The 23,467-nt window shown below is 37.0% G+C and overlaps 2 protein-coding genes across 4 annotated transcripts in view; one reads left to right on the forward strand and one right to left on the reverse strand.

Moving 5' to 3' along the window:
* Positions 1 to 653: 653 nt before the first annotated feature.
* LOC148957321 (neurocalcin homolog) lies at positions 654 to 18,463 on the reverse strand. 3 transcript variants are annotated; one of them, XM_089115613.1, is made up of 3 exons: positions 18,371 to 18,463; positions 2,124 to 2,413; positions 654 to 1,686 (listed from the first exon to the last, which is right to left on the reverse strand). In XM_089115613.1, exons 2-3 carry the CDS (start codon positions 2,362 to 2,364, stop codon positions 1,370 to 1,372), a joined length of 558 nt encoding a protein of 185 aa, XP_088971739.1. In that variant the 5' UTR covers positions 2,365 to 2,413; positions 18,371 to 18,463; the 3' UTR covers positions 654 to 1,369. The 3 variants fall into 3 exon arrangements, with proteins under 3 accessions (XP_088971739.1, XP_088971737.1, XP_088971736.1); XM_089115611.1 differs by lacking the exon at positions 18,371 to 18,463 and adding an exon at positions 8,002 to 8,161 and having other exon boundaries at positions 655 to 1,686; XM_089115610.1 differs by lacking the exon at positions 18,371 to 18,463 and adding an exon at positions 6,268 to 6,514 and having other exon boundaries at positions 656 to 1,686.
* The window catches only part of LOC148957322 (multiple epidermal growth factor-like domains protein 8), a 30,502-nt gene continuing 25,480 nt past the window's right edge, over positions 18,446 to 23,467 (forward strand). The window contains exons 1-4 of the mRNA XM_089115603.1: positions 18,446 to 19,178; positions 19,684 to 19,847; positions 20,954 to 21,166; positions 21,466 to 21,646. Of these exons, the coding sequence (XP_088971729.1) occupies positions 18,833 to 19,178; positions 19,684 to 19,847; positions 20,954 to 21,166; positions 21,466 to 21,646 (904 nt within the window). The 5' untranslated portion in view covers positions 18,446 to 18,832. The remainder of the gene's footprint in view (positions 19,179 to 19,683; positions 19,848 to 20,953; positions 21,167 to 21,465; positions 21,647 to 23,467) is intronic.

Consider the following 23,467-nt stretch of genomic DNA (forward strand, 5'->3'; position numbering starts at 1 on the left):
AACCATGGAGAAGGAAATTTGGGAGTTGCCTTTTTATCGAATTCATTTGCACGGCATCCAAATGTCCTGCTGTAGATGTCAGTTGCAGGAGATCATATTATTGAACTATCATACATATCACTTAAATGAATTACCACCGATATATTATAGTATTCTCCTTAATCCTTCTGAAAACATATTCATTGCCATCAGTTTTTTATTTTCTTAGAGCTTACCTTGAAGGCTTACTTTGAAAGAGATTTGCCAGGACTTATCTGTTTATCACAATACCTTAAGAGACTCTGTTCAAACCTGCTGATCTTCATGCAAATGTATCTAAGTCTCAGTCAAAATTGCAGCAGCCTTGAAGGTGTCTTTGAAAGTACCTGTTCTGTTGAAGGAAAATTATTTGCAAATCCAAATCTAGGATCCAAAGTTCATATCATACGTTTAATCGAATCCGCTAATACCAAAATTGCTCGTCAAGATGAAGTCTTTTTATAGTTTGCTTTATTCTGAAGACCCCGGAAACAAAACCGTATAGGCCATATTCCTACTCCTCATCGATCATGCCATCACCACGATGTAAAGTCACAAGAAACAAGATAGGGACCATGGCAATTCTTAAAACACAATACCGTTCCTATAAATATGTGAATAGTAGGCAAGCTATAAACACATTTATGAAAGTACAGTATTACTTTTTATATCATGGGCAAGGTGGTCAAGCTATACAACAACGCAAGGATCCTTTTCCAAATTCAGGACACATCATACCATTCATTCTGCTTGTTATCAGAGCAGTTTAATTTGCAATATATGTCAGAAGGAAAGACATCTGAGTCTTAAAGCAATATTCGTATAACGGACAAAGTTAATGATATAATCTAAAAGTTTATATTTCAGCTATCAATTCTTGGCTACACGTGGCGTGAACGTTCTTGCAACATTGATTTAGTTGTTGAACTGAGATATAACAATAGAACTGTCGATTGAAATTGTATCAATGTTATTCATTCTAATTTTGAGAAAGTAAATAACAAAGAAAATACAGAAAGATAGAATTAATTTGCTATTGAGCTTAATCAAACGTATTCAGCGGACAGCAATAAGATCAAATGCTTCTTAATTCTAAACAAATTTAAAAAGGTCTTAAAAGATATTTTATTTTCTTAATGTGGTTGAATGATAAATTTGTCTATGGAGCTGCTAGTCAGCCAGAGACTGTTCTTCTGTATATCAAGCAATTTTACAATACCCTTTCAGTCTGTTAGCAAAATTCATCATATGCAAAGTTGCGCAATTGTATATAAGTTGATGCTGAATACCAACACCAGTACTTGTATGGTATGAAATTGCAGTCGAAAAAATGTTTCAGAGTACATGATAGCTATGATGCTACGTAATCTTCCAACATTTTCATGAAAAGCGGGTTTTTACCTGCACCTATCATGAACTCATCTGCCGTTAACACACCGTCCTTATTTAAATCAAATGTCTTAAATATCTCCAAAATCTTCTCATCAGATATATTTTGATCATCTAAAGCGTCTGCCATTGATTTTATGCTTTTGATTATTGTCACCAGTTCCCTTGCAGTTATGCAGCCGTTTCCATCAATGTCATAGATACTAAATGCCCAACGTAGTTTCTCTTGTGGAGACCCTCGTGTTGTCACCGACAGGGCGCAGACAAACTCTTTGAAGTCTTTGAAGAAAAATATTAGAATAGAAGTAGCCAAGTTGATTAATAATGTATCTTAGATATATGAAAACATTACTGTGCACTATGGCCAGGAACTCAATAGACACTAAATAAGAACAAGAATAACGGAAAACGTGGCTTTTTTTAGTTTTACGTATTCTTAATGTTTTTAGCTGATGCGTCAGCAAACAATTGAACCTCTACACACATGCTTAAGTTATGTATCAATATCAGAATTAATCGCATAATTGAATGAAGGCTCTTTGCATTGGATTTGTCTTATGATTATTTTTCACCTACCGATGATATAATATCACATCTCTGTGATCCCACCCCCTTCTTTACAGTAGATTTAACTAATTTAAATAAATTTTTTGTTAGCTTTTCATTAAGATTATAAATTTTAAACCAATAATTAGTAAAGAAATTGATATTCATACCAATTCTTCCATCATTGTTTGCATCAAAAACTCTGAAAACGTGTTCTGAAAATCTTTTAGCATCCCCTGATTTGTAATAATCTCGGTACAGCTTAATGAAGTCCTGTTTGGTAATGCTTCCACTGGGGTATTCTTTCTTGAATTTATCATGCCACATTTTCAGTTCTTTCTCATCAAAACATGTTCTGCTGCAAAGGTCACAGAGTTCCTTAGGTGGTATCTTGGCGTGATGTCCTCCCATTCTTAAACTTTTTCAATCAAATTGATCCACTGTCTATTTGAAATGTAGTCTAAAAAAAATAAAACATTGAAATCTTTTATAAAAGCATAAAGGAAAATGAAGGGTTCTTTTGTTCTTTTTCTTGTGTAAATTGATAATACCACTCGAATTTTCAATTTGAGCCGTTGAGTGTTTGGAAAACTGTCACCTTCTACCATTGGTGTATCAAAATTTGCGTTGTACTTTTATTCATTTTCCGATCCAAGGGATGTGTGAATAAAAGTGCTGCACGATTTATTTAAGTATCATCTGGCAATAACACGAAAGTATCATCTACGTAACGACGTCTGCGTAACAACAGTGTCGTCTACGTAAAGAAAAGCAATGCCTGCGTAACAACAGTACCGTCTACGTAACTAAAACTAACGTCTGCTTAACAACAGTGTCGTTTACGTAACGAAAAGTTGTGCCTGCGTAACAACAGTGTCGTTTACGTAACGATAAGTTGTGCCTGCGTAACAACAGAGTCATCTACGTAAAGAAAGGCAATGCCTGCGTAACAACAGTGTTGTCTACGTAACGAAAATTGCAGTCTGTTTTTCAAAGTTTCACCTGCCTAACGAAAGTAGTGTCAAACTGAAATAATTTTTTTGTAAAAACTCACACGGGCATTAATGTATTGAAGAGCGAGCCAAGCCTTGCTTTACCTTTCCTCTACGTGAAGTCAGACAATAGATTTCTCACTAAATAATGCGGAATACCAACTTTTAGGGACAATAATCTAAAATTAACCTTATCAAAACTCTAGTACCTTGTGCTCTAGTTCCTTTGCGTCTACGCTGGTAGCCGGACTTAAGAAAGGATAGTCGATGGTTTTGTTAATAGCTATGAAGAGAATTCTTGTTTTGATTCGTTTCGGAAAGTCACAACTTTTCAGATAATAAATTTTTGCCATCAAATAAATGTCATTTTGGCGTCTGCTAGCAAGGACATATTCTATTGAATGCAAAGAGCAATTACGTAAATGTATAATCGCAAGAAGGAAATGGATTTTATAAACTTTATTATTAGCAGTTAAAAACGACAACGACAACAATGAGCTGCAGTTTATTTAGTCTCGGACCGTGCTATGATTTACATATTTGTGGCTTCAAATCGTAATTATTTCTCTAAAAGTGGCCTATCTGTGCCGCTTGTGGGATTTTTTGATTAGATTATTGTGTCTCTGATACTTAAATAAAAGCTATATGTATCTCGGCTTAAAAAAAGTGTATCTGCATCCGCTTTCTTTCAGCCGAATTACTATCCTGAACGTTTGCAGCTGCTTTTAGGTTTCCACATCTGCTTTTAAAGATATTTCATCGATAACATGCACATTTGACTGTGGAATTCTTTTATCATTTGTGAAGGGCGGTCCATCATAAAATGTTTTATTTTAAACTGTGCAGCCCCTCATAGAGCTGTTGTATTTTGATATTGCAACTTAAGAACAGTTTCTTTTGTAACCGCAAGCACGAAAAGGAATATTATTCGCACTTAAGGCGCTTCAAGCGCGTCACAAGAGCAGTAGCAGATGGCTTTGCCCAGCATGCAATAAACTATTAAATGTTTATGGTAAATGAATTCTGTTTTAATTGTAATGCACCAACTAATTTTTCAAAAGATCTATAACGAACGTTACACAGCAATTCAGAAAAACCTGCAATAGGCCTGTTCACGAGTCATGTCCTACATAAAACAGCTATTTTCTATAGAATTCTTTCACGAAAGCAATCAAGGCTGCAAATAGCCATGGACTCCCAGTACATGACTTTGAAAGTTTGTTTCAATTAAACAAAGTTTTGGTGGCTGACAAGATCGTGCACTGTGCTCTAAGTAATTTAGGTTTTATTGATAGATACATCCAAACGGACCCTGGTTGCTTATCTTGTATTCAATTGTGTAATAAAATGTAAAGACATCTTAGGCTATATTCAATGCTTCTTAAAGATCCAAAACGATAACAGCGCTCTTAGATAAGTTGATATTTACGCTGATGTTACATAGGATTTTTGTAATCCTGAGGGGCTCCAGCTCATCTAGATATGGACTTTCCCAACGATATGATATTTTCTAAGGGGAGGGAAGGAGTATCAGTATTAGGAAAAGGAAACGAAAAATATATAGAAACAAGGTGTTCTAAGAAGCAATGGCAGGTATTTTAGCTACTTGTACTAGACTATTTCTTGCCATTAAAAACCTTCGGAAGTTATCGTGAATTTATTGCTTCTCTCCCGTGCCTTTTTTAAGCTAAAAATTGTCGACTACCTTCAATTTAAAAATTCCATTTCTATACAATTACAATTAAAATACCATTTAAAAAACCCACGTTTCCCCTAAATCAATGTTGGATTTGTAGTTTTATAATTTTTGCTTCAAAGGCATATACTCAATATTGAATCAGGGGAGTGGTGGGAGTTATTTTTCAAAAGAAGGAGATTGCATCAGGTTTTTTAGTAAAGTCTCAATTATTTTTGACCAGGATTGTAGACAAGAACTGGATTTTGGTGCCACATCTCTTAGGTGAATGGATAATGATGAAAACGCCCAATTTCAATTTTCAGCTTTTTACTTAAAGAAAGAAAGACACGAAGATAAACAAAGTAACGTCTTGGCGTACTTTTGGCTACTGCTGACCACCAAAAGATGCTTTTTACCGAATCGAAGTGAAATTTGCTGATGGATGCAAAAATATTGGAAGGATGTCGCACCCCCTACACATCCACCCCGGTAGATCCGTCCTTGGGAGGAACCCTCTCGCCACTTCATCTTTTTGCTTCCTACCCACAGACGGAAAAAAACCCGACGATATATGATAAAATATCGCAATATCTAAATTTCTAGATATACCTGATGTGATTTGATGAATTAATTTAAACGAGAAAGCTTTTCGGTGCTGCTGAGAATGTATTATAGGATTTGATAGATATATCAACATTGATTGATATTTTCGGTGGAGTTAGATGAGCTCCTTTAACAGCTTGTTAGCCGAGTGCAAACAAATAAAAGCTCTGTGTAATACGGCATTCTTAGATTGCAGGTGGATTGAACTAATAATCGCTAGAGCAGGTGATGAAAAAAGACAAATTGTCCCAGATTCTACCTCAATGATAGAGCTTCGAGAAAACTTTCCAACCCCAAACGAAAGGAGTGTATAGGATGACGTATGCACTATTCATTGCACATAGCTTGACGTCGTATAAGACTCTGAAGAAGCGCCTTCAACCATTTTGTCGCTGACAAAGAAATTTACAGATAAAGAATGTGTTTACGGTCGTGCTGTTAATCGTGTGCTCTGCTACCCCTCATCCCCAGTTTATTGCTACATTGGTAGCAAATAAGATAAAAACGGGACAGTGTTTATTTCAGCGTTGTCCTCACCGTTATACTACTTGTTTTACTTTATTTTATTTTATAGACGCCTTAAAAGAAAGATGGAGCGTTGCGGCAAAAAACCGTGATTTTCTAGGATAAGCTTTTTCGTATTCATATTCATTGAGGACGTTGTTAGAAGCTGCACTCTTTTGTACCATGTGTCTTGCGCTATTTACTTGGAAGTTTTTATGTGGATTTTGAAGAACAATATATCTTATCAACTCAGAAGACAGCATTGCATTTTTGTATTGGCCAACTTTGGCAAAATCTTATTTCCTTTGAAAATCAAAGGAGAAGAAGATTTCCTGGCTTTGAATAAAATGGGAACTTATTAAAAACGAAAATTTTCAACTTCCTATTTTGAGAATACCTTACATTTTCAGGATTTGAAATAGGAAATTTTTGTAAATTTTATTGTTACCTAAATTCTAGTCCAAAAATTTTATATAGTGCTTAAGTTTCAGAAAGTTTATTAAGTTATAAGCATAACGTATAAGAGTAAGAACATACCGTGAAGCTTTTCTGTCAATCAAGCCACTTGGTTTTACACTAGTCGGCAGGTATGTGACAATCGAACTGGACTCCCATTACAGCCTGCGAATGCTTTACTATCACACGCATAAATATTTAATTTAGCATTAAGAATACAAGCTGTCTTTCAATTTGCAAAAAAAACAGCTACCAAAGAAAATTTGTTTTGATTATTAGCCTGTTTTGCGATTGATGGCTTTTTATCCACAAAGACACTAAATGGGACCCCATCCAGATAGGTCAAACACTTTCTAGTTTCTTCTTATTTGTTTGAAAAATGCAATTGTTAGCGAAGTGCAGTTGAAACGAGCTTTCGAAACGTTTAATGATAAGTTGTACTTGGCAATGGGAAATTTTATCCTAGAATTGGGGCAAATGCAGATAGTAACGATAAACGCAGAACATTTTCTGAGATCTTCTAAATATCCAGACAAGCTATCCAGCTTTAAGCTAGACATTTGGAATCATTGAATTGAGAATATATAATTCTTTTCCATGATCCTCCATTCTCGTGATTTTTCATGATTCTCCCTTCCCATAATGTTTGGCTTTCATTTAAGAATGGAACAACAATGTTATGTCGGCCGCTAAAAGTGATATGTTATCTGCATTTGCTTATCATTTGTGGATGACAAGAAGATAGCAACGAATAAACTCATTGGCCGACCAATCATTAAGCCACCGTGAAGACTTATTGCAACCGTTCCTGGAATCCCTAACCCTTCACAATAAAATTTTTTTAAGCACCGGTCTCTTTCATATTTTAACAGAGCACCACATGGAGTAGAATGAAAGAAACTGCAGGATACATTGCAGAAAAGATTAAACTTTTTTAAACCAGGTATAATGCACCTGCTCAAATCCTACTTGTAGCGTCATTGTTTGGTCATGTTTAGTTGTCACAGACAACTTGTATAGACTTCACAGGACATTTTTAACTAAGGATGTGTCTTCCCGGGAGGTGTCTTCTGTAAGGCTTTGAATCCTAAAAAAATTTAGGCCAAAAAAGATTTGTCCGTTTTTTAGGAGCTGTTCATCGTTGGGGGCGTTCGGCTCCCAATGACGTATAGCAAGTCTTTGCAACGCCAAAGAGGGATTTGAAACAGGGAAACAAAGGCTAGGATAACATTCACCATCTCCTTTCTCGAAATGGCAGAGAGCAGCAGAATGCTTGTCAACTCAGGCATGATTTGGTTTTACCCCTTTACTTGTTGATCTCCTTTTGTCCAAACCCGAAGGCTCTCCAAAAGCTGTTTACTAGATTCTAAGATGTTAAGAGTTGTGAAAGATAATTAGGGTTAAATGCTACCCATGAAACATTTAAGTGCTATATTTTCTCATTAGCATTATCAGTTGATGTATTGTAAATGTACCTTTGGTAAATTTTATACGTCAAAAATAACAAAAGGATATTTTTGATTAATTCCTTATGGCGACATTCGATCTTTCTAATCTTATATACAATGATTAGCGCTGTATAGATCCGTATATTTAGCATAGCAGATAAAATGTTTGTTGTTGTAACTTTTGTCATTCATACCCCTTCAGATCAAGCTGTCTGACAATCATTCTGCGCTTGCTTCCATGAAATATGTCTATGTAATATTGCTCACCCTTAAAACATTGAAAACATGACTACCAGAAGACTTGTATTTGAATACCGTATCAATTGACAATAGCCTTTTATTTCATAAAGTAAAGAAACGAGCTTACCTCCTTATATATTGTTACTGCAGAGTCTAATTATTTCAATATCTTCGAGAAGACCCTGAGGCTAATGGGTAGGACAGCTGCATGGTACACCAAGCATTATATTGTCATTTTCGCCTTCATAAAAGACCTGTTGCGTGCAATGCTTTAAAGAGAGTTGCTAAATAAACTAGACACCTGTTGTACTGGTTTCATTACAAAAAACCTTATCGGTACAATAAAATCGTATCATGAATAGGGCGAGTTACCGTATTTATTCGAATATAAACCGTGGCTTATAAATACCGTAAATCCTCGAATTGGCCCCCTTCGAAAAAGCCCCCCCTCGAATAGGCCCCCACCCTAGAACTACAAATTGTCAATAAGCCCCCTCGAATAAGCCCCCACTGCTACTGTAAAATCTCGAATTGGACCCCTCCATCTGATGATTTTTGCCATCTGAGGTTGCCTGTGACGTTTTATTGAATTACCACAACAAATTCATACTTTTGGTAGTGATTAATGAAATGCTCATAAAGAAATTCCTACTAAATAAACGAGGTCTTTTAAACCTGTATTTTTAATGTCTACAATAATGTTATAAGCCCCCCCTCGTATAATCCACCTCCTCGAATAAACCTCCATCTAAAAATATCAAAAATAAATAATTCGGGGCTTATTCGAGGATTTACGGTATTTTCTGGCACATTTTGCTGCGGTTTATAATCAAGGGCGGCTTATAAACGAGGGTGGCTGACATTTCTTTATTTAGATCTTGCCAGGACTTCCTGCCACCTTGAATTTGAGGGTGACAATGTAGAAGACTAGGTCAAGAAATCTAGAAATATTTCTTGATGATCCCATGCCGGACGATATAATCTAGCGTCAATTTTATTGGTTTAAGTACCTAATCAGGTTTTTTCAGTTTTTCAGTTTTGTTAGCGTGGCTTATACTCATGGGTTGTAGGGTACTGTTCTAGTCGAGCCTAGGTACAAAATAGCAAGCAATGATTGTTTATTGTATCCTGCTAGATCTGTTGCTTGTGTATTGAATAATGAGATTCCGGTAAAGATTTTTAATGCTAATGACTTTCCAGTCAAGATTTTTTCAGGAACATGCGTTGGGATGGCAGAAAATCTAGACGAGACACGTATTAAGTCGCAAAATGGTGACGCCCATACTAACAATCCCTTTTCAGATGCAGGGATGGCGCCAGAAAAGAAATGCTGGGGGCTGTAATGTCAGAGTGCCGACAGTGCGTGAACCACCAACAAAGATCTAATATAACACCATTTCCGCTGTGGCAATTCCTGTTCAAAAAATGAAAAAAAATGAAACAAAATCAAACAATGAAAAAAAATAAAAAAAAATCACGAAGTGGAAGCTATGAAAGTGCCGAGATTGGTTAAAATTTTTCAAAAATTGAAGTGCCGACGGAGGGGTTCAATGAATTTTTGGGGGGCTCCTGCCCCCCAGGCACCCCCGGTGGCGCCATCCCTGTTCAGATGTGTGGATAAATGAAATAGATTTAGATAACTGTTCGATTTCCAGCCATGAAAAGCAACAACTTTTGCAATTGTTGACCGAGTATAGGGATGTGTTTGTTAAGTCTGATACAAAGGCAGGTCTTGCCAAGCGTTTCACACACAACATCGACACTGGTGCACCCCCCCCCCCCCCCTCTTTATCAACGTCCGTATAGAATTCCTCATAGCCAGTTAGGTATGATTGATAAACATATAGACAACATGCTAGAAAAGGGAATTATTAAGGGAAACTAATAGTCCTTGGTCTCAACCCTAACTAAAAAAGACGGCTCGCCCAGGTTTTGTGTCGATTTTCGAAGGCTAAACAACATCACTAAGAAACAAATTTTGAGTTTCGCGTTATGCCCATGGGATCAGTCAATGCTAGTTATACGTTTCAAAAGATGATGCAATTGGTATTAAGTGGCTTACAATGGCAAATCTGTATGGTCTATTTAAATGACGTAATCGTTTATTCTAAATCATTCGAAAAATACCTAGCGAATTTACGTTCTTCGATCGCTTTAGAAAAGAAGGTCTCAAGCTTAAGCCTAAGAAATGTCACTTTTGTAAACCGGAGGTCTTATACTTAGGCCATGTTGTAGGTAGGGATGGAATAAAACCCAACCCAAATAAGGTGGATGTCGTTAAGACATACCCAGTGCCCCGTAACTGTAATGAAGTGCGTAGTTTTGTTGCGTTAATATCGTATTGCAGGCGATTTATCAAAGACTTTGCTTCGATTGCTAGCCCTTTGAATAATTTACTTAAGAAAGGAGTTAATTTTCAATGGACCGACGTATGTCAGGTTGCTTTTGAACGTCTAAGGGACTCTTTACTTTAATCACCCATCCTTTCATACCCTTACTTTAAAGAGAGATTTTGCCTTTATACAGACGCTAGCAATATGGGTGTGGGTGCAATTCTTGCACAGAACATAGATGGTATCGAAAAGACCATAGCTTTTGCTAGTCGTAGTTTAAAGCCTCACGAGCGTAAGTGCGCAACCATTGAAAGGGAATGCTTTGCATTAGTTTGGGGCAGGGGCGGATCCAGACAAAAATTTGACATTCTCAAAACCCATTATGACCGACCGACCACGCCCATTTCCCGGAAACGCCCAAGAAATTGTTTTCTGTCTTTTATGGATGCAATGATTAAAATTATTGAAATTTTAAGAGGAGAAATTGAAACAAACAATAAGAAGTGGCAGACACCCAGGGGAGATGAAGGGAGGTAGTTGTTCCCCAACATTTTGGGAAGACAGAGGTCTTTTATTCTAAAAAGAATGGACAAATGTGATGTCATCTTATCAAAAAAATAGGCTTGCCCCCTCATATTATTGCCCAAAAAACAACAATGATGCAACATTAAAGAATTACTTAATAAGCATAGCAACACTAGTAATTGAAAATTGGGTAATGCAGGGAAAAATAACACAAAGATCAAGACAAAATGTGTGTGGCAAATTGTGCTTGGTTTTCTAATGGTTTAACATGTGGAATTTTATAGAAAGAAGTGTAGTTTTGTGGACATCCAAATGATTGATAAAAATTTAAGGGCACAAGACTCATCACAGAAGAGAATTATTAACGAAAGTTGACCAATGAAATTACTAAAAATGCAGGCACTTTCAGAGTATACAAGCCATAGAAACTTGGACAAAGAAATGGGCAAAAACCTTTTCTAGCAACAAAAGTAGACTGCTAAGGCTAGTCAACTTCTTTCTGGATGCTAACTCTCTTAAATGCATCATATCTTTTGGCATATGATAATTGCACTGCTTTAGAGTAAAATATTTCTGCATCAAAGTCAAAGTCTGTATATCTGTTTCAGATTTGTTGTTCATCATTTGGAAATACATGGAAGAAAAATTACTTTGGGATGACTGTCTATTTAGAAGATCCATCAAATTTAAATTTGAATCTTCTGAGACCTGACACTTTATACTAAACTTCCCTTTGCTTAGCTTTCAGATGCACTTTCTTTTGTCAAAGAAAATGATAATTTTTTGCCTTCATAATATTTCCTTCCACAGGAATGTTAACCAAAATTAGCTTTTTATCCAAACCACAATTCCATCAAAACTTAGTCTGGTAATAGGCTTGCTAAAATAAGCAAACAAATGCATTTCTCATCATTTTTCTTGTTGAAAGACTACTCCATTACTCCAACTCCTGCCATACTAGATTACATCATACCAAATACTGCATTTTAACATGCATTAAAAACAGATTCTATCTGCCTTTACTGTGTGTACTAACTTAATGTAAAACATACTTTATTGGACAGCATTTCCAGTTCCTAGTACCACCTTGCTCAAATAAATATATCTCAAGATTTTGACTTCTGTGTTGCATTCTCAATAAACCTTGTTCGTTATTGGCTTAGTATCAATAAAACAGAAAAGGAGATGCATCTCCAAAACAAGAGTGCAGTGTATGACAATAGGCCCATGTATCTCATATGATTAACCACATAAAATTTCCAAAGATGCAACATGTCAAATGGTTTCAAAATAGAACACAACAGCCCACCATAGCATAAAACTTTTCACCAAAGGCTGTGACAACAAATCCTATTCTGCTTGGTAACAATATCAGTAACAAGACTGTAAGAAAGTAATGACTTCTCTAACTGTTAAAATCTCTCTTAACTTTTTTACAGCTAGTTCTTTAAATTAAATTACAGCAAAAGTGAAAATCAACTTGCAAATAAATAACATGTTATTTAAAACAAATTAAATAGCTATTCAAACAAACTAAAATGTATCCATAAACATTATATTACAAAGATAGGCAACCATTTAATCATTGAATGAATATTCTAGTTCTAGTTAAATTCAGAACAGTGTAATTTTTGTGAATTCTACATTTAAATCACATTACACAAAAACAGAAAGACAATGGTAAGGTATCGGTGTTAAATTAAGTATTTTACCAGCATCCAGAGGGGCCAGTCTGCAAACAAAACAAACTTTTTGCAGAATTTACCACCTGAGCCTCTAGGCCCAGTAGCAGCAGCACAAAATGAACCCCTATATAAAATTTTTCAGCAGTACCTCAAAGTCTGACCCTTTCTCGTTCAACAAGGTTCAGCCATCAAAATGAAAGAATTCTTTTGCCACAATAAATGTCGAAGGTTGTGTGTTACGATCTGGTTCTGGCGCCTAGGCCCTCCCGGCAGACTTGTAAGTAACCATTCCCTAGTCAGCGAAAAAAAATACTCCTCGATGGTATCCAAAGCACAATCGGTCAATAACTGTTTCAATTCTTCCAATACATCCATACTTGCAATGGGTTCTTGTGAAATTATTCTCTAATCAAGCACAAACACAAATCATTACCAGGCACTGCCACTGCCACAGCCACTGTAGTCTGGAGTGGAGTGTGGATTCTTGATCACGTGAAGTTGGTGTTCCCTGTCAAATTTAGCTACTTTGTGGACCAGCCCACTAACTTCTCAAGATTCTCAAACTGCGACGTAGGCAAGACCTCATAAAATATATGTTAAACATATGCCAGATATACCCTATTAAAAGTGAATGGGTTTAATACGTCATTCTGGCGAATTTTCCTCTCGTTAAAATCTTTCAGGTCGACCTCTTCTAAGTGACAAAAATGAATTGAAATTCTCTGCGTGCGCATGCAGAAACTGCGTGCAACTTTCTAAAATTGCGAAGGAACTTCTCAAAATGCATGGCAACAGTCGATAAACTTTCTAAAAATCATGCCTAGATACAGGACGCGGCGCAGCCTCTTACTACTCTCCTGGGTTCTAGGTTCAATGAAGGAGAATTTGGTTTTTCATCGGAGAAGATATAAAAATGTTTCGCAAAGGCAAAACGGAGTAAAATATAGCAAATACGACGATTATGTAGAAATAAATACCTAAAATACATAATAAAAAGATGTATGCTTATCTTGAATCTTAAATCTGAGCTCATTCATTGCTTTTAGCATTTTATTTAGAATAATCAAACTGGGAAAATCTGACATTCTAAATTGAGAATGTTGAGAATGTCTCGATCCGCCCCTGGTTTGGGGTATCAAGTACTTCCGTCCATATTTGTATGGTAGAGACTTCGATGTAGTAACGGATCATAACCCCCTAAGATGGTTGGATAATGCCAGGGACCCCCATTCTAGACTTTCTCGTTGGTCTTTGACACTTCAAAGTTATGCATATACAATCAAGCATAGGTCAGGCAAGTCACACGGGATTGTCTATGCTTTGTCTAGAATGCCAGAATCGACTTCGGATAGGGAACCCCCAAGGGAGGAATTACCTGCTTTGATTTATGCTATTGATGCGCCAGGTTTGCAGTTAGAACGCATCAAAGAGCTCCAACACCAAGACCCTGCTTTGACAGACCTTATAAATTATTTCGAAAAGGGGGATATCCCCGAGGGTTCCATCTCAGCTCGCCGCCTTATGGCTACGGTCGAAGATTACTTATTAGACCGAGGTCGAGCACGGTCGAGAACCAACGTTTCCAAGCAGCTAGTAATTCCTAGATCTCTTAAAGATGAGGTTATGTTATCTTTACATGAGGAAATAACTTCTGGTCATCTAACTAAGACATACCTAAAAATTAAACAACGCTTTTTCTGGACAGGTATGTACACAGAAATTGAGAAATGGTGGGCTTCTTGTGTAGACTGTGCAACTAAGAAAACGCCGCGAAATTTAGCTAAAGCACCTTTACAGCCACTGCCTGTAGAAGGGCCGTTTGATCGCGTGGCTGTAGATGTTTTAGGCCCGTTTCCAACATCGCAGCGTGGTAATAAGTATGTAGTAATTTTTACCGATTATTTTACCAAATGGCCTGAGGCATTTGCTGTCACAAATGCCGATGCTCCAACCACCGCCAAATTATTCGTTGAGGAGATCTTGTGCCGACATTCAGCTCCTCGTAAAGTTGCTATCGGATCGGGGTAAGAACTTCTTAGCTAAAGTAGTGAAGGGTATTTGTCAGATGGTTAACACGTCTAAGGTTAACACCACAAGTTATCACCCGGAATGCGACGGACTAGTTGAACGATTTAACCATACACTTACCACCATAATCTCTATGTACGTGTCAGAACATCATGGAGACTGGGACCTTTTCACCCCTTACGCTTTATTTGCCTATAGAACTGCCTATAGTACAAACCAGACTCCATTTATCTTATGTATGGAAGAGATCCAAGACTTCCTATAGACGTCTCCCTAACGAAAACACAAGAGACTTATTGTAACACTGAAGATTATCGTGGAGTAATTGCAGGTAGATTCTTAGACGCACGGAAACTTACACGCGACAATATAGAACTAGCCCAACAGAGACAGAAAAGCCAATATGATAAAACTGCCAAAGACGTAACGTACGATATAGGACAACAGGTTTGGTTATACACCCCGAATAACAGAAAGGGTCTCTCCTCTAAACTAACTCACAATTGGCACGGCCCATATCGTATACTGGCCAAGAAATCTCCAGGAAACTATCTCCTCGGTGCTAACGAAGAGCGTAATTATATCCAAACCGTTCACGTAAACCGCCTTATGCCATTTATTTCAGCAGATGATAGGCCTAATCTAGATGCTCCCCAAATATTGACAATTGCAACCAGGAGGAGGAATCTGCTTGTTTGGATGATGAGAGCGACACAGATCCAGCTGAACTAGTAGTTAAGGCCATTCTGGACAAGAAAATAGTGACAAATCGATCAGGGAGACGCGACACCTACTATCTCATCCAGTGGGAAGATGACAGTCTAGAGCCATCGTGGGAGCCTATCAAAAACTTGCACTGTGGTGAGCTCTTAAAAGAATTCGAAACTTCGTTACATAATAAGAAAACTTGCTAGTTCGTACAGTGGCTACATTGTCACAAGAATCAAGGGCGATTCTTTCCCCTGCCCCGGGAGGAATGTAATACCGCTACTCCAAGAGCTAAGGCCGACCTCCACTTGGCCGCGCGTACGACGCGATTCAATTGGCGCATGCTCAAAGGCAATAGATTGACAATCACGTTGACAGGTCAGGCGGCCGTCCGTGACAGTTTTCTGCACGTATGACAGTCGAACTCAAGGCGACTTTCAGAGCGGCCGCTTGTTGTTCACTGACATTTATCCAATCAGATTGACTAAAAACCTCCGCTCATACGATAGTTGGCAGCGGTAGTGTTGAATGCATCACCCTTTTCAAGGAAACGCAATGTAACACACACACATTCAGGAGAGGCTGAATTGGTTTCCTTTTTATTGATTTCCGAATCAAATGAGGAGCAACATATCTTAATAATTCTTCAAAATTTGAAGCTGACATTCGAAACATCATTCAAAATAATTCGGTATCCGACACTTGTGCTTGTCGAATAAGCAAATTGTATTCACCTTTCAGTGCAGTCGGAACGAAATTCATATTGGGGGAGGGGGGGGGGGCTGCCCATTGTTTTCCTTCTCATTCAGTACACTGTTATAAAGGAATCATACTACAGTTTGACAATTATTTCCGACGGGCCTGCCTTTAACTTTCCGACGGGCCCCGGTTTTGACGGGCCTGCCTTTAACTTTTTGTTATTGGTAAATTTTCCTGACGCAATACCGTCCTTTTCTGGCAAGTTTCGAATATAAATGACGTTCTATTTCTTCACTTTCTAACAACAACTTTCTTCAAAGATTTACAACTGCCAAGTCTGTTTGCAAATTTTCGAAGGGATTTCAAAGCTGTTCTCGTGATTCTGGTGGTCATGCTATCTCCAGTTGAACGTACGTACGTGGTTTCGGTTTCCTAAATCTTCCGTACGCGCGGCCAAGTGGAGGTCGGCCTTTCCACTCTCCCAGCGTTAGTCATACTTGTTTGTGCATATTCTTTTGCGTCAACTGGCATCGCACTCTTTGTTGCATTGCGTATACTAGTAGGAACACTTTCACTAGAGAAACCCACCCTCTTTTACAGTATTATTTTAAGAACTACACTAGGGATTGACTCAGCTTATACATACGTATCTAGACACATTCCTATTGTTTTTCTAGCTTGTTTTCCTCTTATGTAGACACCTAAGATTAGCACATTTACATCTTTTATTTGTACAAGGAACTAGTTTAACATATATATATCGTTTTCTACGAATCCTGAGTTAGTTAAGAGTTAGAGCTAACATTATGAGCACGTACACTTCGCTCTTGTGAAAGGCTTAGTGCTACAAGTCGTACAACGATATACGTTTGAGAAAACTATATCTGTGTTTATTTGTTGTGTCATTCTGAAGTTTTGCCGAACATTTAGCTCGGAACCTGCCGTATTTAGAAACCAATTTACACAATATACCAACAATATGGATTAAAATCGTTAATACACATTGGCAGACGAAACCTCAACCCATGAGAAAATTTCTATGATACCCTGCTTAAATGTTTGCATTAACATATAGCGATTAAATGGATTCCTGGTATCTTGCTCAAGATTTCTCTATCCACAGTCTTATTTTTTATGTTATGAAGCTTTACCAAAGCAGCCTTTTTTGGTTGAAGATCGCAAAGAATTTAGCCTGAATCATTTATTTCCATTAACCATCGTCATTACCACAAAACAGCATTTTACTTTACAGCAGCACTTGAACCAACGTTTTCGGCATGAGGTTTCAAGGCATGTAGCCACTGTCCTGCTTACCTACGACTTTTGAGAAACAAAAGGCCCTTCAAGGGGTAGAAAGAAAACTGCCTCCAACTCTCACTAAATGACTCTGATCATAAAAAGTTTTCAAAATTTGCTATTTGGTTATATTTATAACATTTTTGTTAAGAGCCTGCAACAAATGTTCAAATCAATGCTTCCTTTATGATATCTGTGTGCCACTCAGAATTTTAGACTAATTCATAGGTGGGTGGCACCTACGTGTGGAACATAGGAAACAGGGCACCCCTTGTGTCGTTTCACGGCAGAACAGTCTTACAAGAAAATAGACAATAAAGGCAAATTGTTTGCTATTTTAAGCAATGGTAAATTAAACACTTTGAGCAGTCAAAATTATCTACCAAGTACCAAAAGGACTTGTTTGATCTATTGCTGAAATGGAAGTGTGTAATAAACAATCATCAACTGGTATAGATGCCTTTTTAAAACAGAATTTTCACTTTTTACTTAGATCAACCCATGAGGAAACTAGAAGTTAGTGATTTCGTATCTGATCCTGTTTATACATCGTACATGCGTTCTGGTACACGTGATGTTCTATCTGATTATTGATTCCAATTAGAGAGAGAGTTATGTCCGAAAAATAATTGCTTAACCAAAGATATTCTGTGTTTTTTTAAAAAAACCAGTAAATTGAAATTCAGGCTGGCTGTTTTCAATTTTTTCGAAAATCCGAGACTGGATTGTTCTTAATTTGTTCTTAGATTATTAGGGTGTAAGTGGTGAAATAGCTAGCTATTGTACTCGAAATGGTCTTAAGGTCTAATTTGTCAAGGAAAAGTGCGAAACATCCTTCATTTGCCGACAGGTTTGAAAATTCACCGCAAAAGCACCCCTAGATGACAAAAAGCAACTCTTTTTAGGTGTATTTCAAATTACATTTTGAAAGACAAATTACATTTTACAGTAGCTCAGCCTCAGTTCTTGTTTTTAATTTGCTTTTGACTTTCTACTAATTTTGGGGCTCGTGTTCTTATAAAAAGAAGAGGGTACGCATAAACAAAGAGACAACCGTTACCTGATGATGGCATTCTGAGTAACCACCCGGTCCTAAATACACCCCAAATTGTGTCTACAGTACAGCTCTGTCCTCAGGCACTTTATTATCATGTATTAAATGTATCAAAAGATAAACAGATAGGTTGAAGTTGAATTAATATTTTTGAATTAATTAATTTACCATTCCAGCCTCCGTCTTCCTCCTTCTCACTGGGCTATTGGTGTCATGTTTGTGCTGTGCAGCAGCTTTCTATTTTGCGGTAAGAAATTTTATATGCTGAACTGACCTTGGTGCTAAAATGGAGGACGGGAATCTTGCTGGAAAATAGTTATAAACTCGTTTGATAAACGCAGTTTTCACTACTCATGAAGCAAATCTGCAGCAAATGGTGTGTTAAGGGAAGATAATGGTTGCGGTTTCTTGTATTTCATGGTTGGTTTGAATCGCTTGGCAACCCTGTTGTTAGACTGGTGTGTAGGTGGGCCTAAATCTTAGTCCTGAATTTAAATACAATAATGCAACCCGGATGGAAGTATGCAATCGAGTACAACGGTGAACCGTTTTGATCAATCAACAGAAATGGGAATCCAGTTTAATGCAAAAGAAAGTGGGTGAAAGTCGTTCACTGATAAATTTGAGAAAATGTTGAAAGTGATTGCGTCGGAATCCAACAACATGTATTTTCGACCTAGGAAAATTCACGGATTTTTTGCCAATAATATGTATCAACCGAAAGAATCTTATACCAGAGCCAAAACAAAACCAATAGATTCAAGAGGGCATCGAAAAGCTTTCAATTGGAAATTTCCATGGAACACGAGATTTACCATGTTGGTGTTATTTTTGTTTTGTATTTTTTTATTTTTGGATATTGCGAATGCACAACATTGTTTTGGTCACAAATCCATATTAACATCTTTGAGCGGCGCCATCAAAGACGGCGATGGATTCTACAGCAACAAAGTTAGCTGCGAATGGCTTATTAGAGGTGACTATGCTTAATTTGCTAATTCGTTTCTGGTCTTGGCGTTTGTTTTTGTTAAACAGATATGCCCACTCTTCTGTATGAAATCGGGTTCTTTATTATTTGTTTGTTATCCTGTTAGAACGTCTGTTTAGCATCTTTAGACAAACAGAGTATAAATTTATATGCCTGAAATGATTTTCAAAATTTATGAGGGGGGAAATTTTTCAGAAAAGGTAGATTGAAATTAGTCAACCACCTTTAGTGTGGAGAAGGGACCCCCTGTGTAATGACCATGGCAAAACCATGTTAAACACATTTAAATGTTTGCTTTAGCAATAACATATCAAGAACCATTATGTGCATATCATGAGACCTTTTGATTGCAAAAAATGAGACTCATGATTGGCAGTTTGTAGATTTGATGGAAGAAAACTGTAAAAAAATGACAACAAAAAGCTCCCTCCTAGCAATACTGAATAATTTGTAAAAAGTTCTAATGTAACTGAAACCTTTCTGTCTCTTCTAGCACCATTCAAGAACCAGACAATAACCATAAAAACTAAAAGTATTAATTTAGAGTGTCAGTATGACTATTTGTATATATTTGATGGTGGATCATACAAGGCACCACTTCTTGCTAGCATTTCTGGATATGACATTCTACCTGAAATCATTTCTACTGCAAGTGAGGTATGTATATTTTGCATTATTCATCTCAAACAAATGATTTCAGAAAATGATAAGATAGCTAAATGAGAATTTAGCATAATGGAACCATTTGTCCTTAGTATAATGGAACCATTCTTATTATAGTCTGTGTGTCAATGTTAATTACCAAGAGCATGCAAACCATCTATCTTTGGTACAATTTTATAGTTCAGTGGCAGAAATTCAGGCCTTCATTGGGGGGGGGGGGGGGCATCAGGCCTATGATTTTCCAACAAGATAACATCTCGGATCGTGTATAATTTTAAAGAAACTGCACAGTTTGATGAAAACAGGTGATTTTTGGGCGGGCTCCTTTAGAAATCAAGAAAGATTTCTTGGAGCAATTTTGACATGTTTAACATTTGTCAATTATCCGACAAGAGCCCGAATTTTTTGACGAGATCACTGATTGGGGAGGGGCCCTAGCCCCCCATAATTTTTGCCACTGCTATAGTTTCCATTTGCTGTGTTTATTCCTTTTTGTAATTGTCATAATAACAATCGCTTGGATAACTTGAGACAAGTTGAAACAAATTATCTTTAGTATAATTAGTTTTTCAAACAATTGTTCCTTAATCTGGCACAAAGTTGATGTTATTTCCTTTTACCTTTGACAAATGTTTTGTTTTTCAATTGACATCTTGTTGATATATTACCTTGCCAACTTTGGCTTTTAGAAGCTTGTTATGTAAATTTTATAAACATTCAGAAAGAAAGATTGATAGAAATCTATGTTTTAAAATATGTGAAGGTTCTAATAATATCCTTTGTTTTAATCCTTTAATTTACAAGTGCTTTTGGAAGTTTTGTCAAAATGATATTGAACTGTCTCTTTAACATGGTGTAGTTCATTGACTTTTACATCCACATTAAACAAGCATAAGCCATTGTTGGTATCATTTGTTAGAATAGAGCATGCTGACTTAAATCAACAAATTTATATTCGTTTTTCTCTTTTGATGTCACTTTTTGCTTTTTGGTGAAGAAAGACACATCATGATTGTTGTCCCTCTACAGGGAAAAGATAATCATTATGTGATGTTGATAAGATATCATCATAAGGTAAGCTATCATTATGTCATTTTCAGGTCTTGGTTGTACTTCAGACTGATTATGCGGAAAGAAAGGATGGCTTTGAGTTATCATATGAGGTTACAGATTGTCCTGGAAAATGTTCGGGAAATGGTATTTGTGACAAAGGCAAGTGTGTTTGTAGCTCAGGTTACAGTGGAGCTGACTGCAAAGACAAATGGTGTCCTTCAAGTTGCAATGAAGCAGCAGCCAGAGGCAAATGTGATAGTGTGAGTTTGTTATATCTCTGCTTTGAAATGCCTTTTGACAGGAGCTGTTATTTAGCTGTATAATCTTTGAATTGATGATTTTTTCAAGCACTCATTGAAACAAAATCTCTGGAAATCTTGTGCATTAAGTCCTAAAGGGTTAAAAATTAAAATAAATATTTGATTAACAGGCAACATTGCCATAAAACCTTGTATTTTGAAGCATGCATTCTTATCAATGGAAAAAGTTTACCTGATTAAGATAATCTGAAGGCCTTTGCTTGTTATCTCTGACTCTGATTGATTGTCTGTTATTTCAGGGACTTGAGAAATGCAGCTGCAATCATGGGTTTACTGGAGAGGGTTGCTCTCTTCCATCCCAAGTAAATGCAGATCTAAATAGTTGGCATCTGCTTGCATCAAGATCATCAAAATTCAATCCACGATCTGATCATGTAATGGGATACCTGAACGGTTCAGACACTATTGCAATATTTGGAGGTAAGCAAAAAAGATTAAAAATATACTGAGGGCTTAGTTAGACCAATGTTTAGAGGTGGGACAATAGTTTGAAGTTTCAAAAAATGTCCCTAATACTTGAAGAAGGATATTTATAGATTATGTTAAGGCAATGCTGAAATTTTCAAATTTTTGAAAACAGGATGCTTGCTTGCCCACAGTTGGATATAAATCAATGGTTATTGGTAACCACTCAGAATATGCAGCCTTGTTTCTAACTTTATCATAAGGTATCTCAACTTTATCAAGTTCTTTTCTAGTCATCCAAGATTTTAGAAATAATGCAAAAAAGAGAGATTTTTGTGCTAATTTCAAATGCCATCCAAATCCGTATTATGCAAGGATTTATATGCTCGTCATTCCTGTTATGCACCAGACACCCCCTGGTAATATATTTCCCAAACTCTTGTATGCAAGATATTGCTTCATCTTGTATCCTACTTTTTGTGGACCCTTCCTAATTCTAAGGGATGGCCAGACATTCTTTTACTACCACTGGTAGGCAGACGTTTTATCATTGTCAACAACTTCCAGTAGCCTTTACAACTGTGCCATCTGCATATTTGATTTTTGTCATATTTCACATGCTAGCTCAAAGTCCCGTTTTTTCTCTTGAAATTATCCTCAGTAGTAGCTGAAATGACATTGCGAATCCTTGTGAAATTCATTTGTTGAATACCTCCTCTCAAAGTCCCTGATTCATGCAGTTTGATTCCAGTAGAAATTCTGCAATAATCAAAGGTCCTTTCCATACAAGTCTTGGTTTTCATGTTTATACTGTGCTCTATTGAATGCTTGGTGTAATTAATGCAACACATTATGCATCCTTCTGCTATCACACCCCTTTCTTGTCACAATCTTATCTGCTTTCTTTGTTAAGCCTTCTTCTTGCCCTTATGAGTAAAATCCCTAAAATTAATCCTTGTTGCTCAATTAGACAGAAGTTCAATGAGTTGTTTCAACGAGGATGTCTTAAATTGTCTCCCAATATAATTTATTTGCATTCATCATTTAGGTAGTCAAGCTTTTTTCTCACATGACCAGAATACTGGCATCAGATATCCACCTTGCACAGCTACTCGAAGTCTAGCTTCTACACGTTTTTTGGACTTTCTTTATAGTTAGACTTCTCTAGTGAGATCAAATGTGCAAACTGCAGCGACATGACCTGCACTTGAAAATGTTTTACTGCTCCTGCAGACCTGGTAACCACAACGATGTAGTCAATCTGAATCTTTATCTCGTTGCCTGGACTTTTCAGTGTGTTTGTTCTTCTTGGATATTCTTTGTCCAAGCATTTGAAATTATATACAAAGAATAGGGTGCTGATACTGGGATTCACACGGATACCTATGACATGTGTATCAAGTTCATGTCTCCGTTAGTAATATGCATACCAGAAAATAGAAAATGCTCACAAAATTAAATGGATCGTTCATATAATGTAGACTTCAATAAAGTTGTGGGCAGCTTAAGTAAGAGGGCAGCCTAAGTAAGAGGGCAGCATAAGTTAGAGTGTAGCCTAGATAACTATCCACTGCTTGGTGTACAACAAAGAAGACGGCACCAAATTCCACATTAAATTTCTGGCTCTATCCGTGAACCGTTAGCATACAAAACTATTGTGCTAGCTGTAGAATCATTGCGTAAACTATGGAGAGCAAACTTGGAGGGTGGTAGGGGGGGGGGGGGGAGGGGTGTGATGCTCGTCTTGTTAAGAGATCATAGGTGACATCTTTTAAATCAAACCCACATAAATTTCTTATCCAATTATTCATTCACTCTACCTATACATTTTTACTA

This window comes from Rhopilema esculentum, unplaced genomic scaffold (genome assembly GCF_057945365.1).
Source record: "Rhopilema esculentum isolate cy_ngs unplaced genomic scaffold, ASM5794536v1 HiC_scaffold_34, whole genome shotgun sequence".
Taxonomy (NCBI): domain Eukaryota; kingdom Metazoa; phylum Cnidaria; class Scyphozoa; order Rhizostomeae; family Rhizostomatidae; genus Rhopilema; species Rhopilema esculentum.